General features: G+C 38.8%; 1 protein-coding gene across 1 annotated transcript in view; it reads left to right on the top strand.

Moving 5' to 3' along the window:
* Positions 1–15,285, top strand: part of PALMD (palmdelphin) — a 49,631-nt gene extending 34,346 nt beyond the window's left edge. Inside the window, exons 4-8 of the mRNA XM_038541231.1 lie at positions 6,501–6,615; positions 6,752–6,785; positions 6,892–7,005; positions 9,709–10,803; positions 14,924–15,285. Coding sequence (XP_038397159.1) covers positions 6,501–6,615; positions 6,752–6,785; positions 6,892–7,005; positions 9,709–10,803; positions 14,924–14,967 — 1,402 coding nt within the window. The 3' untranslated portion in view covers positions 14,968–15,285. The remainder of the gene's footprint in view (positions 1–6,500; positions 6,616–6,751; positions 6,786–6,891; positions 7,006–9,708; positions 10,804–14,923) is intronic.
* Positions 15,286–15,613: the final 328 nt, after the last annotated feature.

Raw genomic sequence — 15,613 nt, 5'->3', positions numbered from 1 at the left:
GAAAGAGAGAGACAAAGCCTTGACTTTAATTCTGGTCAGACTGTCCACTAAGCAGAAAAATTCCTACTATAACAAAATGACCCTAATGAAGACCAGGACAGAAATACTACCTTTATAGGTATGAGTCAGCAACTTTTACATGTGGGTGGACCCTAGCCACCATTTCAGTCTTTCCTTTCTTTGTTATGATAGGAAGTAAGAAATCCTTTTACACCACTAAGCAAAATGAATGTTGTATCTAAGTTCATAAGAATCCATTTTTTAAAGTTTTGTTCCCATGGTGGTTAATTAGAAAGCTGTTAAAAGCTCAGGCTCTGCCGACAGAGATTTGATTTCAAATTCTGTCCTGCCACAAGCTACCTGTAAGCCTCCAGGCAGGCCAGTTTCCTGTCTAGGCGCCCTGCTTGCTCATCGGTCAAATGGAACTAATCATGGTACTCATGGGGGTTGCTGGGAGGACTAATTAGATCAATGCCTGATGTGGGGTAGATCCTCAGTACATTTTAAGGTTGTTATAATTGCCAGCAAGTAAAATGATGGAAGGTAGGATGTAACTGTCCTGAGTTCTGGCTTTTTTCGTCCCAATGGCAAACTTCATTAGGTTGTTAGTCCTTGTTAACTCCACCAAAAAATGAAAGAGATAAATGGACACTTAGCAGCAGAAAAATTGCCTTCCGAAATAACCCCTTCTTGGTATATCCAGCATTTATGCGCTGTCCTTTTCCTAAGACAAAAAAATTGCGTGTTGAAATTGGACTGGGGACATTATCTCGTGATGATTAAGGGAGGTCATTACTAGAACAGTGCATGAAATGAAAGCTACCTGCTTTCACCTAGGGAGCTCTTGAAAATAACCCTATTTTTCCCCAGCAAATAGGCAAGGAAAAGAAAGATTCCAATAATGGATAGCATTACAAATCCTTTTTCATGTACTCTGCTTATCTAAATTGGCACATGATGCCTGCCCACCATCTCTCAGAAATCGTGAGAGGTGCTAACTCATCCACCAGGCCCCGCCTAACAGCCCAGGAGGCACCCAAGAAGGATATTTCTCTTTCTCCGCTGCCTGTTGCTCGGCAGACTGAATCAGCATTTCTGGGAGCTCAGTTCCCATTCAGAAAGGTAATACCTTCTAAAGGTGGGCATGGGAGCACTTATGGAAATTCTAGCCCGTCTGCTGAGAGATAAGCAGGTGAAGGTTAGAAAGTTATCCCCTAGTGACCTCCCCCAAAAGCTTTCCATATAAAAAAGAAATCATTTCACATATACATAAGCTTATATTTTATAGATATAAAACTAAAATTTCACAGATACACATATATGTATGTTTATGTATGTATGTAAAATGGATGAGCATATATACAAATATATATACACCATGCACAGATATACACACATACACACACACACATACACACACACACACAATTTCCCCAGTACTTCATTTACACTTGCTAAAACTTTCTCTCTATCCAAGCCTTTTGGAAAAGGATTAGATATGAGTCCCTAATTTAGGGGCCAAATTTTTTTGAGCTTTAAATCTGGGTTGAGGGCAGCCCCGGTGGCGCAGCGGTTTAGCGCTGCCTGCAGCCGGGGGTATGATCCTGGAGACCTGGGATCGAGGCCCACATCGGGTTCCCTGCATGGAGCCTGCTTCTCCCTCTGCCTGTGTCTCTGCCTCTGTGTGTGTGTGTGTGTGTGTGTGTGTGTGTGTGTCTATGAATAAATAAATAAAAATCTTTTTTTAAATAAATAAATAAATAAATAAATAAATAAATAAATAAATAAGTCTGGGTTGAGTATCCTCTTCACTATGAATGGTCACTGAGCCAGAAAAAAAAATCAATAAATGCATAGATAGATATAAATACAGAGAAATTTGGAAAGGAAGTTAACCCAAATGGTAATTTTAAATAAAAATAGAGGTGATCAAATTCTATTGAACAAATAATAGTTTGGATTCCATATCGTAGCTGAATGGAAAAGAGAAATAATGAGGAAAAAGAAAAAATATCAGGGAGATGGATATTTTAAAAATCCCTTAGGAAGCATGTATCAAGCACCCACCATACCAAGCATTGTCTCAAGCTTTCTCAACTTCAGCACCATTGATATTTTGGACCAGATAAGTTTTTGTTTTTTTTTGTTTTTTTGTTTTTTTTTTTTTTTTTGGACGACCAGATAAGTTTTGTGGGAACTGTTCTGAGCATCATAAGATGTTTAGCAGAGTCCCTGGCATCCACTGACTAGATGCCAGCAGCAAGTCTTCAAGTTGTGACAACTAAAATGTCTCCAGCATTGCCAAATGTCCTCAGTGCGGGGGGAAATCACTGTCGGTTGAGACCCTCCCCCCTGGGCTATATATACAAAAATGGTGTCTGCATGCCAGTTGCAATTTTTGTTTTATGTTCCTTAAGAACAAGCAATCCTTAAAACCTTGGTGCATTATCTGGTGTGGAGCTCGTTAGACCTCTTCTTCCATTGCCAGACTACCATCATGCCTTCCCCTCTGAGTTTTGACCCTGTGAGGGGAGGCAGCAGGAGCCAGTTCCATACTCTGTTACTCTTGTTCCCGTCCCTTCCACTGGCATTCTGATGTCAGAGAGCTTTTCTAGAATGACAAATCTCTAACATTTATCTTTTGATGTTATTTATATTGTCCACAAATAATATACAGATATATCAAATCAACATGTAACAATAGGGTATAGAGTTTTGCATTGAAGTGAGAATCAGGAAATGCCATCTATCAGTAAGCATCTCTGGTAGAGGTTTGTGATTCTAAGCCAAGAGGCTTCCTTATTATCCTATATAAATGACAACTGGCTGTAACTAGATGATAAAGAACAGAAAAAGGATGTTTGTTTGTTTCTGCGGTTTTCATAAACATGCCTGATGTGTCATTTGACTGCAACCTTATATTAAAGGGTCTTTCACCCAGTGACTTGAAAACCTTCAAAAACATTCATTAGCAGATACTTTGATGAGGTTAGCAGGCTTTCAACCTGATGCTCTTCCCATACTAGTCTAAAGACATCCATGAGAATCACGTGGCATTACATTATCTCTCAGGCCTCTCCACAGAGGGAAGCAACTGCAAATACCAGTACATTTGGCCAAAACGAATAAGAATCTGTCTCTGTACCCCAGCTATAGAAAGGGGCAAAAACAGGAGGAAACTAGCATTTGCTGAATGCTTGCTATTTCTTTTATTCTTTGTTAAACCCTGTGAAGTAGTTAACACTGCCCAGATCTATAAATGTTTAATTGCTCCAGAATTCAGTCCTTGGAAGCCCTGACTTTCTAGGAAATCTTATTCACTCCTATGGCTATAAGTACCAACTCCCAAATTTATATTGAAACCCAGACTTCTCTGAGCTCTTGACTTTTATATCTAGTTGTTTTAACCTCATCACCATAGACTGTCTCGAAGTTACCACATCCCCCACCAATCCCCTTTCTTCTCACTCCCAGATTTCTGTCTGACCAATTGGATTCACATCTTCCCAGTTATTCACAAACACTAGAATCACCCTTGATATCTCTCTTTCTCTCCCAGCCCACATGTTATGTATCAACAAATCCTGACAACTCTTCCTTCAAAATATTTCCAGAATATCTAATCACTTCTCATCCTTCTACCAGCAACTGCCTGGAATAAGCCACTTTCATGGAAGTATGACAACTGACCTCCATGTTTCCCCCTTGCACTCCCCACCCCCAGTCTATTCTCCACACACCAGCCAGTGTAATTGGTTGAATTTCAGGTCATAACACATTTGTCCTCTGCTCAGGCCTCCCTCATGGTTCCCCAAAGGCCTCACTGTGCATGAGGTCCCATATGATCTAGTCACCTGTCGCCTCTCTGACTTCGTTTCTCACCACTGTTCTCCTTCCCTGTGCACTTACTTTGGGTTTGGTCATTACTCTTCCTTCTCTTGGAAGCACACTTCCCCTGAAGCCCTCATTCATCCTTCTCTCGCTTCTTTCATGTCTTTGCTCAAATGACACTTTATCCGTTAGCCTCTCCCTGACCACACTGTGTAAATAATGCCCCCCCTCCCGAGGACAAAGTTTAGCCCTGGCCTCTTTTTGTATAGCTGCAAGTAGGAATCTTTTTTTTTAATCACTCGAGAGATAGAAAAAGAAAAACAAAGCAAAAAAGATGAATATGCAACAGAAATTGTATGTGGCCTGCAGAACCTAAGATATTTACTATCTGGCCCTTCATAGAAAAGGTTGCCAGCCCCACTGTGTCCTCCCACTAGAATGTAAACTCCTTGAAGGCAGGAAATTTGTTTTGTTTACTATCATATCCCCAGCAGATAGGATTGTGCCTGGTACAAAATAGAGACTCAACAAATATTTTTATATGAACGAACGAACGAATGAGTGAATGAATGAATGAATGAATGAATGAAGATAAGCTTAGTAAGGTCTGCTGACTTGTCCAGGGTCACACAGGAAGTTGGAAGATGAACCAGTATTTAAGCCCAGATCCATCTGGTTCCACAGGTGAATCATGCAGTCCAAGAGCCACTTGCAGCAATGATTGGAACGCCCTTGTTTTCTCAAAGGCACCTCATTAGACTTTACTATTGGATAAAGAACTCTGTGAGACAGGGTGTGGAAGGAGAAAGAGACACAGAATATTGCAGAAAACCTTTAATAATTATACCATATTAATGCTTAGATCTGATATCAACCGTATTCACTGTGCTTTCATACACATCACCTCTTCTTGGCTTCACCAAATTTCTGTATAAAGTAAGGCAAGTACTCTGTTGTCATGGTTCATGTTACAAAACCAAGTTTCAGGGAAGTTAAAGGAATCAGTTCTCACAAATAGTGAATAGCAGAAACAGAATAATTCAGATCTATCACTTTCCACTCTACCAACCAACATATATCCCCATAGCTCTACTGATGGGCAAATGTGCTACCATGGATGGAGATAGATTTTACTAGGATAACAGATAGACCTCGGTAACTTCTAAAAAACCAAAATACTACACTTACTTGAAGTTCTATGATACCTGAGAAAACTTCCTTAGCTGCAAATAGCCAATCACCGATGGCCAGAGGCAGCAAGAAAGTCAGAACTTTGAAACTGTAGCAATGAGTAAGAGAATGGTCAAGCAGACCATACCCTGGGCTATTATTGGTGTGACAATAGCACAAGATTTTTGAGCTGCCATATCCAGAGTCAGCTTTAAGAAGGAAGCCAAGAAAATGGACAATTACCATAGCAGATGCAAATACCCATGGCTGTCACCTCCTAGACTAGCTGCTCTATTTAATCAGCCATCCCTTGAGGCAGCTGACTTTAGAGTTTAGGATATTTGGCTCAGATTCCACGTATTTCATATTTAGTGGCAGCCAAGGCTCAGCCTTACTAACTGCATGAGTGCCAGTGGCTGTGTTTTTATACAGGACAGAGCTCGTGACACCACACCCCAGTGTTAACTTGAACCTGACATGCAGCTGTACTCTGGTCAAGATTCCAGCTCAGAATTTTTGCAATAATCCAATTTTGAATGTCTGTCTTTTTGTCTTATAAATTCCCTTATACTTCATCAGGCCATGTGTGCCTTTTTTTCCCCCAGAAAATGAAGTCTGGGGATCCCTGGGTGGCACAGCGGTTTGGCGCCTGCCTTTGGCCCAGGGCGCGATCCTGGAGACCCAGGATCAAATCCCACGTCGGGCTCCCGGTGCATAGAGCTTGCTTCTCCCTCTGCCTATGTCTCTGCCTCTCTCTCTCTCACACTGTGTGCCTATCATAAATCAATAAAATTTAAAAAAAAAAGAAAATGAAGTCTGTGCAACAGCAGCAGCTGAGGCCACTATCCTATATTTTGTCCATTTCTCATCTCTACCCTACTCAATATAATATGGCACAATTCTTCGGAAACTGTGAAATTAAAATGAAGCATCATTTTCAGTCTTAGTATACACAGGATTTTGAAGAGAGAGTTTTGATTATTAAATTAAGCCTAAATATTATAATCTTACAAAGTGTTGATTGGCTAGAAAAAATAATTATAATGCTTTCTCCAAATAATTTATATGAAGACATGGGTAAGAAAAATTGATGAGCTATAAAATAACTATGGATGGACCATTCAGGAAAGGATGAACCATTCCTTCTGGTTCAACTTTAAACTTAAGTCTCTTTATAAAAGAAATTTCTCTAATTATTTGGAAATAACATCAGTAATTACAATGAAGCAAATGAGGCAAGTTTCAAACACTTTACTTAAGAATTCCTTCTGTCGAAATTTTTGTTTTAAACTTGAATTGAAGATTGTTAAATCAAAGCCAGGTGTTAGGTACCTTCCATGTACTAAGTATGATCGCTAGTGTGATGCTGTGCTCTTAAAAGGTATCTGGATATTCACATGCAATATTCCAAGGAAAGTGTTTATATGGAGAAGATAGACTTGGGAACTTTGCATTTGTACTTCCTGAAGCGATGAAAAACATTATCTTTCTGTTGTCAGAATTGAGAAAGAGATCCAAGATCTTGAAAAGGCTGAGCTACAAATCTCAAACAATGAAGAGGCAATTTTAAAGAAACTAAAATCAGTTGAGAGGACAACAGAAGACATAATAAGGGTGAGCATTAACATTTAAAATTATAAACCCCTCCCAGAATGAGTCCACAATTAGTATATCATTCTTTAAACTATATCCACATCTAGAATTCATGTTTTAAACTGTATTAGTCATGGAGAACTCTTTTTTCTTATAGTCTGTGAAGGTGGAAAAGGAAGAAACTTCAGAAGGTATGTTTTCGAGCAGTCTATGATATTTTTTAATAAATCCATGGAAATTTTTCCCATTACTGTAAATATATCCTAAATGTATTTTGAATTAATAATAATTTTACAGAGTCCATCGAAGACATCTATGCTAACATCCCTGACCTTCCGAAATCCTATGTGCCTTCCAGATTAAGGAAGGAAAGAAATGAAGGAACAGAAGATGATGAACAAAACAGAAAAGGTATGTGGAAAATCTGTACCCAAAGGTAGGTTCTCATTCAGATTTTACAATGTTAGATATTAGCAACTTGCTGTGACATCTGATGCTTCAGGTGAAGCAGTGGTCCATTTTACAAAGTTCCATGAGGTATTTGCATTACTTGCATAGGTATGGATAATGGGGTTATAGTACTCATGCAAACTAGGTAGGCACAAATAAGAGAAAGGCTTGAAAGAGCCAAACTCTTAAAAGCAAAGCTCCACTGCTTAAAAATCTCTATCCCCAAGTATTCCATCTAGTAGAAACTCTCTTGGGTCACTAAGATCCTTTATGAAAATGAAAGTATCCCCTTGAGAAGGTTAGACATGATTTAACCCCCATGTGGGAATGATTTTCATAAAACTTATACTTCAAAGCCTCTGGACAAAATGAAGGCTTACCTGGGAGCAGAAAGGGAAACTTTGAAGTTTAGAGTAGAAAAGAAAGCCACACTCTATATGTATCAAGCAGTCATCCATTTAAATATTCAACAAATATTTAGTGATCACATACCACATGGCAAGCTCAATTCTTGCAGTAATCATAGAGTGGTGAATAAAACAGCAATAATCTCTGCCCTCTTGGGGCTGACATTCTCAAGGAGAAAACAACCCCTAAATTAATTACGTAAAATACATCATATTAGGGTGTGAAAATAAAGACTAAAGCAAAGGAAGGGGACAGGGAGAGAGGGGTGCTGTTTTAGTTGGGTAGCCAGGGAAGGCCAAGAACCACCAGGGGACCAAGGAGGAGGTATGAAATCCAAGATGGTCCAAAAAGGGAGGCAGGAGGTCACAAGAGACGTAAGCGCAGCCATGTTGTCATTTGGCCCAGATTCCTGTTGGCTCTTTTTTTTTTTCAGGGAATTAATCCATTTTATTTTTTTAATAATAAATTTATTTTTTATTGGTGTTCAATTTGCCAACATACAGAACAACACCCAGTGCTCATCCTGTCAAGTGCCCCCCTCAGTGCCTGCCACCCAGTCACCCTTACCCCCCGCCCTCCTCCCCTTCCACCACCCCTAGTTCGTTTCCCAGAGATAGGAGTCTTCCATGTTCTGTCTCCCTTTCTGATATTTCCTACCCATTTCTTCTCTCTTCACCTCTATTCCCTTTCACTATTATTTATATTCCCCAAATGAATGAGACCATATATAATGTTTGTCCTTCTCCGATTGACTTATTTCACTCAGCATAATACCCTCCAGTTCCATCCATGTCGAAGCAAATGGTGGGTATTTGTCATTTCTAATGGCTGAGGAATATTCCACTGTATACATAGACCACATCTTTATCTGTTCATCTTTCGATGAACACTGAGGCTCCTTCCACAGTTTGGCTATTGTGGACATTGCTGCTATAAACATCGGGGTGCAGGTGTCCCGGCGTTTCATTGCATCTGTATCTTTGGGGTAAATCCCCAGCAGTGCAATTGCTGGATCACAGGGCAGGTCTAGTTTTAACTCTTTGAGGAACCTCCACACAGTTGGTGGGAATGTGAAATGGTGCAGCCACCCTATTGGCTCTTAAAACTCCAGTCATAAGGAATTTGCCTGAGCCGTGAGGCAGAGCTCAACTACCCAGCGCTCTCTAGATTGGTTGTTTTCGGTTGAGCTGATATTGCTCTATTTTTTTCCTCCTACCTGAATATTGGAGTAAAAGAGACAGCAACAGGAGGCAGGAGGAGAAGCATGTGATTCTAGCCTTCCTCCCCGCTCTGCATTGAAACAAGCTCCCTGCTGGGAGAACTTTAGAACGCTCCTCTGTAATTTCGGCAGGCTACTGGTCCACACAGCAAGGATGTAACTAAAAATATACCGTGCTAGGCCTTTTACCTGTTGTAATGCCCAGGGCCATGTATTCCTCCCAACAAAGAGGTCTGTTGCCTCCCATTGAATAATGTAAGAATATAATCCGTCTTGTCAGATTTATTAGTTACAAATAGAATATTTTTTGGTTTCCCAATGAAGATCTTTGCTATTTGGAATCATCAGCTTCTCTTCTCCAACCAGGTTTTCAATCCCATTTTGCAGTATTTCCGTGCATCCTTACATAGAAACCTATGTCATTACAGGGTTGACCATTATACAACTAATGAATAAAATCAAAACTTTTAAGAACCAACAACAAAATCTCACATAAGAGAATATCAAAGAGGGACACCTCGATGGCTCAGTGATTGAGCATCTGCCTTTAGCTCAGGGCGTGATCCCAGGGTCGGGGATTGAGTCCCACATCAGGCTCCTTGTAGGGAGCCTGCTTCTCCCTCTGCCTGTGTCTCTGTGTCTCTCTCTCTGTGTCTCTCATGATTAATAAATAAATCTTTAAAAAAAAGAATATCAAGAGCATAATTAGCATAAAAATACACTGTGAAAGCAGGCTACTTCATAAGAGAAAACTTTAATTAAATCAGAGATCAGGAAAAAAAATAAAAAATAAATAAAATAAATAAAAATTAAAATTAAAAATCAGAGATCAGGGGCACCTGGGTGGCTCAGTGGTTGAGCATCTGCCTTTGGCTCAGGTCGTGATCCCAGGTTCCTGGGATCAAGTTCCGCATCAGGCTTCTCACAGGGAGAAGCTCTTCCCTCTGCCTATGTCTCTGACTCTTTCTGTGTGTCTCTCATAAATAAAGAAATAAAATCTTTTAAATAAATAAAAGATCAAATTTCTCTCTCAACAGCTTTGTATGCCATGGAAATTAAAGTTGAAAAAGACTTGAAAACTGGAGAAAGTACAGTCCTGTCTTCAATACCTCTCCCATCAGATGACTTTAAAGGTACAGGAATAAAAGTTTACGATGACGGGCAAAAGTCAGTATATGCAGTAAGCTCTAATCATGGGGCAGCATACAATGGCACCGATGGCCTGGCACCAGTTGAGGTGGAGGAACTTTTGAGACAAGCCTCCGAGAGAAACTCTAAATCCCCAACAGAGTATCATGAGCCTGTCTATGCCAATCCATTTGGCAGGCCTACAACTCCACAGAGGGAAAAGGTAACTCCTGGTCCAAACTTTCAAGAAAGGATAAAGATGAAAGCTAATGGACTAGGTAATGATATGAATGAATCCATGCTCAAAATGGACAATGGGCTTTCAGAGGAGAGGGACAACAGCCTCAATCATATCAGTCCCGTTCGGCCAGTACCTCAACCCCGATCAGTGACTCAACAAGCAGAGGAGATGCCGCACACCCAACAAAAGAGGCTGATGACTCCTTGGGAAGAATCAAATGTGATGCAGGACAAATATTTGGCCTCTCCAAAGGCAAGACTGAGTCCCAGTGAACCACTAGCTGGGAAGTCAAACCACCAGGATTCTTCTGCTTGCCAGGAGGATGAGGAAGATATTAGATATAATATCGTTCATTCCCTGCCTTCTGATATGGCTGATTCAGAACCTGTGACGATGATTTTCATGGGGTATCAGCAGGCAGAAGACAACGAAGAAGAAAAGAAGCTTCTGACAGGGTATGACGGGATCATCCATGCCGAGCTGGTTGTGATTGATGATGAGGAGGAAGAGGCTGAAGGAGAAGCTGAGAAACCATCCTACCATGCCGTGGCTCCCTGCAGTAAGGTTTACCAGCCTGCCACACCAACACCACTTCCTAGAAAAAGATCAGAAATGAAGCCCTATGAAAACACAAGCCACAGATCTCCCCACAAAAATTCCATATCCCGGAAAGAGCAAGAAGAAAGCTTAGGCAGCCCTGCTCAACAATGTCCACTTGACGTTCAGATAGCCGGAGACGGGACCGAAGACCCATCCTTAACAGGTAATGAGAATAACAAGGCTTGCCACTGCTGTTTAATTGTGTGACAATCTTCCTTTTGCATTGTTAACAAATCCTTTTGCTTTCAGCTTTTTTTTTTGATCACCCACAAACTAATACACGCTAAGGGCTTTTTTATTGTTATTATTCATCTGACCTGAATTATTGTTGCCATAACTAAAGTAAGTCACTTTGAAAGATAAAATGAAAAAACTATTGTTGCCTGATTTGGATACTGCATTGATTGACCTTAGAAACGAAATTTGTCTTCTGTCACAGTGTGGTACTGTTTGTGAATGTGTTTGGATCACTAATATGTTGGGTCATCTACATCATGTCTTTTCCCACCAGAATCTGAGGCCAGCTACTTGTTTGTGCCTTTTATTTAAACTTCTTACCTAAGTTAACAAGTTGCCTTAATTTTGCAAGAAAAAAAGAAGAAACAAATTTTATTTTCAGTGTGATATTTTATTACTTTGCTATATCTTGTTTCTCTATACTTTTATAGTTTAACTTTATTTCCTTAATTTTCTACATTTTAAAACAGAATGTCAATTTATCTTACATTATCTATAATATTTAACTTTCCATAATCTTCCTGAACTTAGTGATTTTTTTCTATTTTATATATATTCACATTTCTCATTCTCTATAAAGTTTTATAGCTATCTAGCTTTTTTAGTATTAAATGGAAAAAGTAACACTTTTTTCTAGAAAAGTAACCACTCATCAATTTAAATTCCTTGTTATCACTTGAATATTATATCCTATTTCTCATTTACAAAAAAATAAATAAATAAGAGCCTGATAAAATCAAGTATAATAGCTGTACTTAACCTTAGCTAAAGACCTATGTCAAATTACCCAGACATATAGGCTCTGAATGTGTGAATGGGATAGTAATTTTAATGTTTTTAATAGAAGGATTCTTGTTAAAAAGCAATAAATATTACATCCCAGCTAATTCAGCAAGTAGAACCTGATAATTCTATAGAAGTGTGGCAGTACTTGCACAATTCAGGAAGGGTTCTTCTGCAACCCATATGCCCAATACTGGATTGCCAATAATACAATAAAATTAGCCTCTTCCATTCTTTTAAGTAAATTACACTTACACCAAAATTTTAATTATCTGGAGAATTTCTAACCTCTTGGTAAGTGTACAGTTATCTTCCTAAATCAGAATTGAATGATGTGTCCCCACAATGAAAACCTACTAAAATGAAAACCTCCTTTCCGTTTTGAGAATGAATTTAGTTTGCTAATCAAATTGTGCATCTTAAATTCATTTTTCAAACAACAACACAGTAGACCTAGAAAAGATAAACACACTGACTATGGTCAAGAGCAGGAACATTACCAAGCATAAAACCTTCTATCTTTTACCTTGAATGTTAGCCACCTCCTCCCAAATGCCCTTACTCCTTCTCCCCTACCCATGTCAACACATTTACCCCATAGAAAAAGACAGGAAGTGACTAACATTTCCAGACAACACTAATCATGCCACTGAACTAACATAATGAAAACAGGAAGACCTTTTCCAGACAAAGTAACAATACAAAGTTCCGTACTATCAATCAAAGCATATTATAAACAGAATGCCCCAAATTCCTTACCTTCCATCATGATATTGTTTTACATTCCTGTTTTCCAATTCAGTGCATGGATCACAGAAATGATATTTTTTCTAATGGGCTTTTAAAATAAGCATACCATATTGACATATGTCCTCACCCTCACAAGGCACCCATAGAAATATATAGCCACCTATGCAGGTCGATTTCACAAGCACCACATAGGTTGAGTGTCTCCCTCAACACCCCATAAATGCTTCTTGACACCTGAAACTCCATCATTTCAGTAAGTTCCTTTATTCATGGTCCCCTAGTAAATATAAATATATTGGTAGGCATAATAATTAAGAATTATTAGTCTTGGTGTAAATATTGTTATGAGAGCCTTATCTAAGAGCAATTTTGAACTTGGAAAAGAGCACAAAGAAGGAAGAAAAATGGGAGAAAGTGGAGCTTGGAGATCCAAATGTCTTAGTTAAAACTCTTGAACAGGTTAAGACATGACAAGAAAATTCAGCAAAGTTATGTCCATCTGCTAATGTAAATATAACAGGATCATGTTCTAAAGTACAGCTCAAGGCCAGATACATCCACCAACGAGTGGCCCCAATAACTTTTTACTGGGATTCCACTACTATTCCCACCAACTAGGCAGCTGGCTTTCTTTGGTAGTCCTCACCAACCTACTCTTGTACTTCTAGCTCTATTCACCCCTCTTAGATATGTCAGCAGCATTCCAGGGTGATGGAGGTAGGGAACTTCAGCTCCGAGGGATTCACACGCTTCTGGTGTCAAAATTGCCAACGTGTAGCAATCATTAGGAGCCAAGGAATACTGAGAATAAGGAGGCAAGCTCTCTTCCACCAAGTTCAACCAGCCAAAACTATGTGTCTGAATTGCTGTGGGAAGAAGAAGTAAAGAACAAAAAAGAGCAGAAAGGAGAAATACAAGCAAGAGTTGATGGCCCAGATTCTTTTTAACCTGGTACCCCTTCCTGTTGCCAATATACTCTAGCTCCACACATCTCCTTGCCATAGGTCTAAAGAAAAAAAATAGATTCTAGCAATCTAGAATTCTTTTTTTTTTTCCCTTAAGAAATGGGACAATGAGCTACTGCATTACCTCACTGCTGAGGATGTGCACATCTAGGATGTCTTCAAGAACTCCATTAAAAAAAAAAAAAAAAAAACTCCATTAAATGTCCACAGCACAAAGGCTGTGTCTGATCTCCTAAATCTCAAGTTGAGGAATAGCTGTAAGGAGGAAGACTTTGTCCCTGCCTTAAAAGAGACCTTTTAAAAGTCCCTTAAAATGGACTTTTCCCCTGCCCTCTTTTTTGTTAGGGCCAAGGTAGATATCCATAAAATCCAAGAGTAGAAAATATAAAGCTTTGCCTTCTGCCTTAAGTTCACCTCCTGCTGTAGAAATACAGCCCTCTCCTCAGGCTTCACCATCCAACATCAGTAGACAGTAGACACCATCCTGGCAGCAGACACCATCTTCCTGGCTACAGAGCAAAGGAAATTCTCTCAGTTGGTCCTAAATTCGAGAAAATATTCATGACTCTGACATTAGAAATGACCATTTCCCATAAGGTTCCACAGGAAAGAATGCTCCTTGACTTCTTTTAAATGAAAACATTTCAAATAAGTAGAATAAGAATAAAAATTATCATAGTCTTGTTACAGTATTGGATCCCTCCATCCCCTCTCGTATTTGTGAAAAAAGAGCACCTTAGAGATGGGGGTCATTTCATTTGTTAATACACAACTAATTATATGGCTGGAAAATGAGAGAATATGTAGTGCCTTGAAAGCATCTTTCAACTTTTGAAACATGACCAAGGCAGCCATACTTTGAAGTCCTAAGTATTAAAGGCATGATACCAGAACACTGGAGGAGTGCTATGAATTCTAAATCTATAAAAATGTTTTCTACATCACATTTATCATTAGCAGTGGAATATGCTCAAAAGATATATTGTCTTTTGAAAGTATACTTATATCCTGACAAAGACATAATTTTATAATTACTCCAACTCTTAATAACTGGTCAACATTTTTTCCACTCACAAAGAAATATGTTTTTGTCCTTCTATATCCAAGGATGGAGCTCCTTGGGTAAGCAAGTTGGATGACTTAAATGATAACTCAGCCATGAATTAAAGTTTATGTCAATGCTTTTCTTATTTTTAGTAGTGCATAACTCAGAAATATGCACAAAACAGTCATTGATGTGTAGGAATTTATCTAAAGCTAATAATGAAAATCGCACATTAATCTATATTTACTCAACTTATGCTGTGTTTGTCCTACTAATTTTTCTAATCTTTATAGAAATTAGGTTCCTTCTAGTTCTGAACCTGCTTCAGCCCTAGTTAACCATAGCTTATTATTTCTACTATCTTTTTGTGCTACTAAAACAATGCTCACATTGTTGGATAAAATCATCTGAGGTATGTTTCAAACTTTCCTGCATTCTATGAAATGGTCATTTAGAGTGAAAACTAAAGCTTTTTTTTAATAACTATTTTTTTTAATTTTCAGCTTTAAGGATGAGAATGGCAAAACTGGGAAAAAAAGTTATCTGAGAGGTGTATCATCTACCTAAACATCCTTTGGAGAAGAAACTAAGAAACATTTGCCACCTTCTCTTCTGGGTATTTTGTTTCTTTTTTCCTGAGACTCCAGAAATTATAATTATAGCCATATTAAGCCATGTGAATAAGCAGTACTCATTATTTGTGGGGAAAAAATCCCAAAAAAGCTAGGGAGAACAAATGCTTAACTTTTCCAGTTACTTGACACAATTCAGTGGTGGGGGAGAAACCAGCGTATTTTTATTGTATTGATACCAAAGCATTTCTAATAAGAGTGTGTTAAATTTAAAAATAAAGTTATTTAAAATAGCCTGACTATATTCTATTAACCAACATGGTAATTTTGCTAATACAAAGACTGAAAGATCATAGGAAGCCATTGCAACCTCATCACAGAAATATTCATCTTCAACCCCAACAAGTAAACATGACATCCCAAATCCACAAGGCATTAAGACAACCACATCCTCCTGCTAAGGACCAATGGATTTGGTAGAGACTTCAGACTCTTTGCACCCATCCCAAAGGTGCATGTCATAATTATCCTCATATTTTGGGACTAGATTTGTAGTATCTTGATAGTGTTCATGACTTTGTACATGATAACTGACACATTTATTATTCTTGAAGTATTTTT

Source organism: Canis lupus, chromosome 6 (assembly GCF_011100685.1).
Source record: "Canis lupus familiaris isolate Mischka breed German Shepherd chromosome 6, alternate assembly UU_Cfam_GSD_1.0, whole genome shotgun sequence".
NCBI classification, from domain to species: Eukaryota; Metazoa; Chordata; class Mammalia; order Carnivora; family Canidae; genus Canis; species Canis lupus.
Note: the sequence above shows the minus strand (reverse complement) of the source record. Positions and strands in the feature narration are given on the sequence as shown.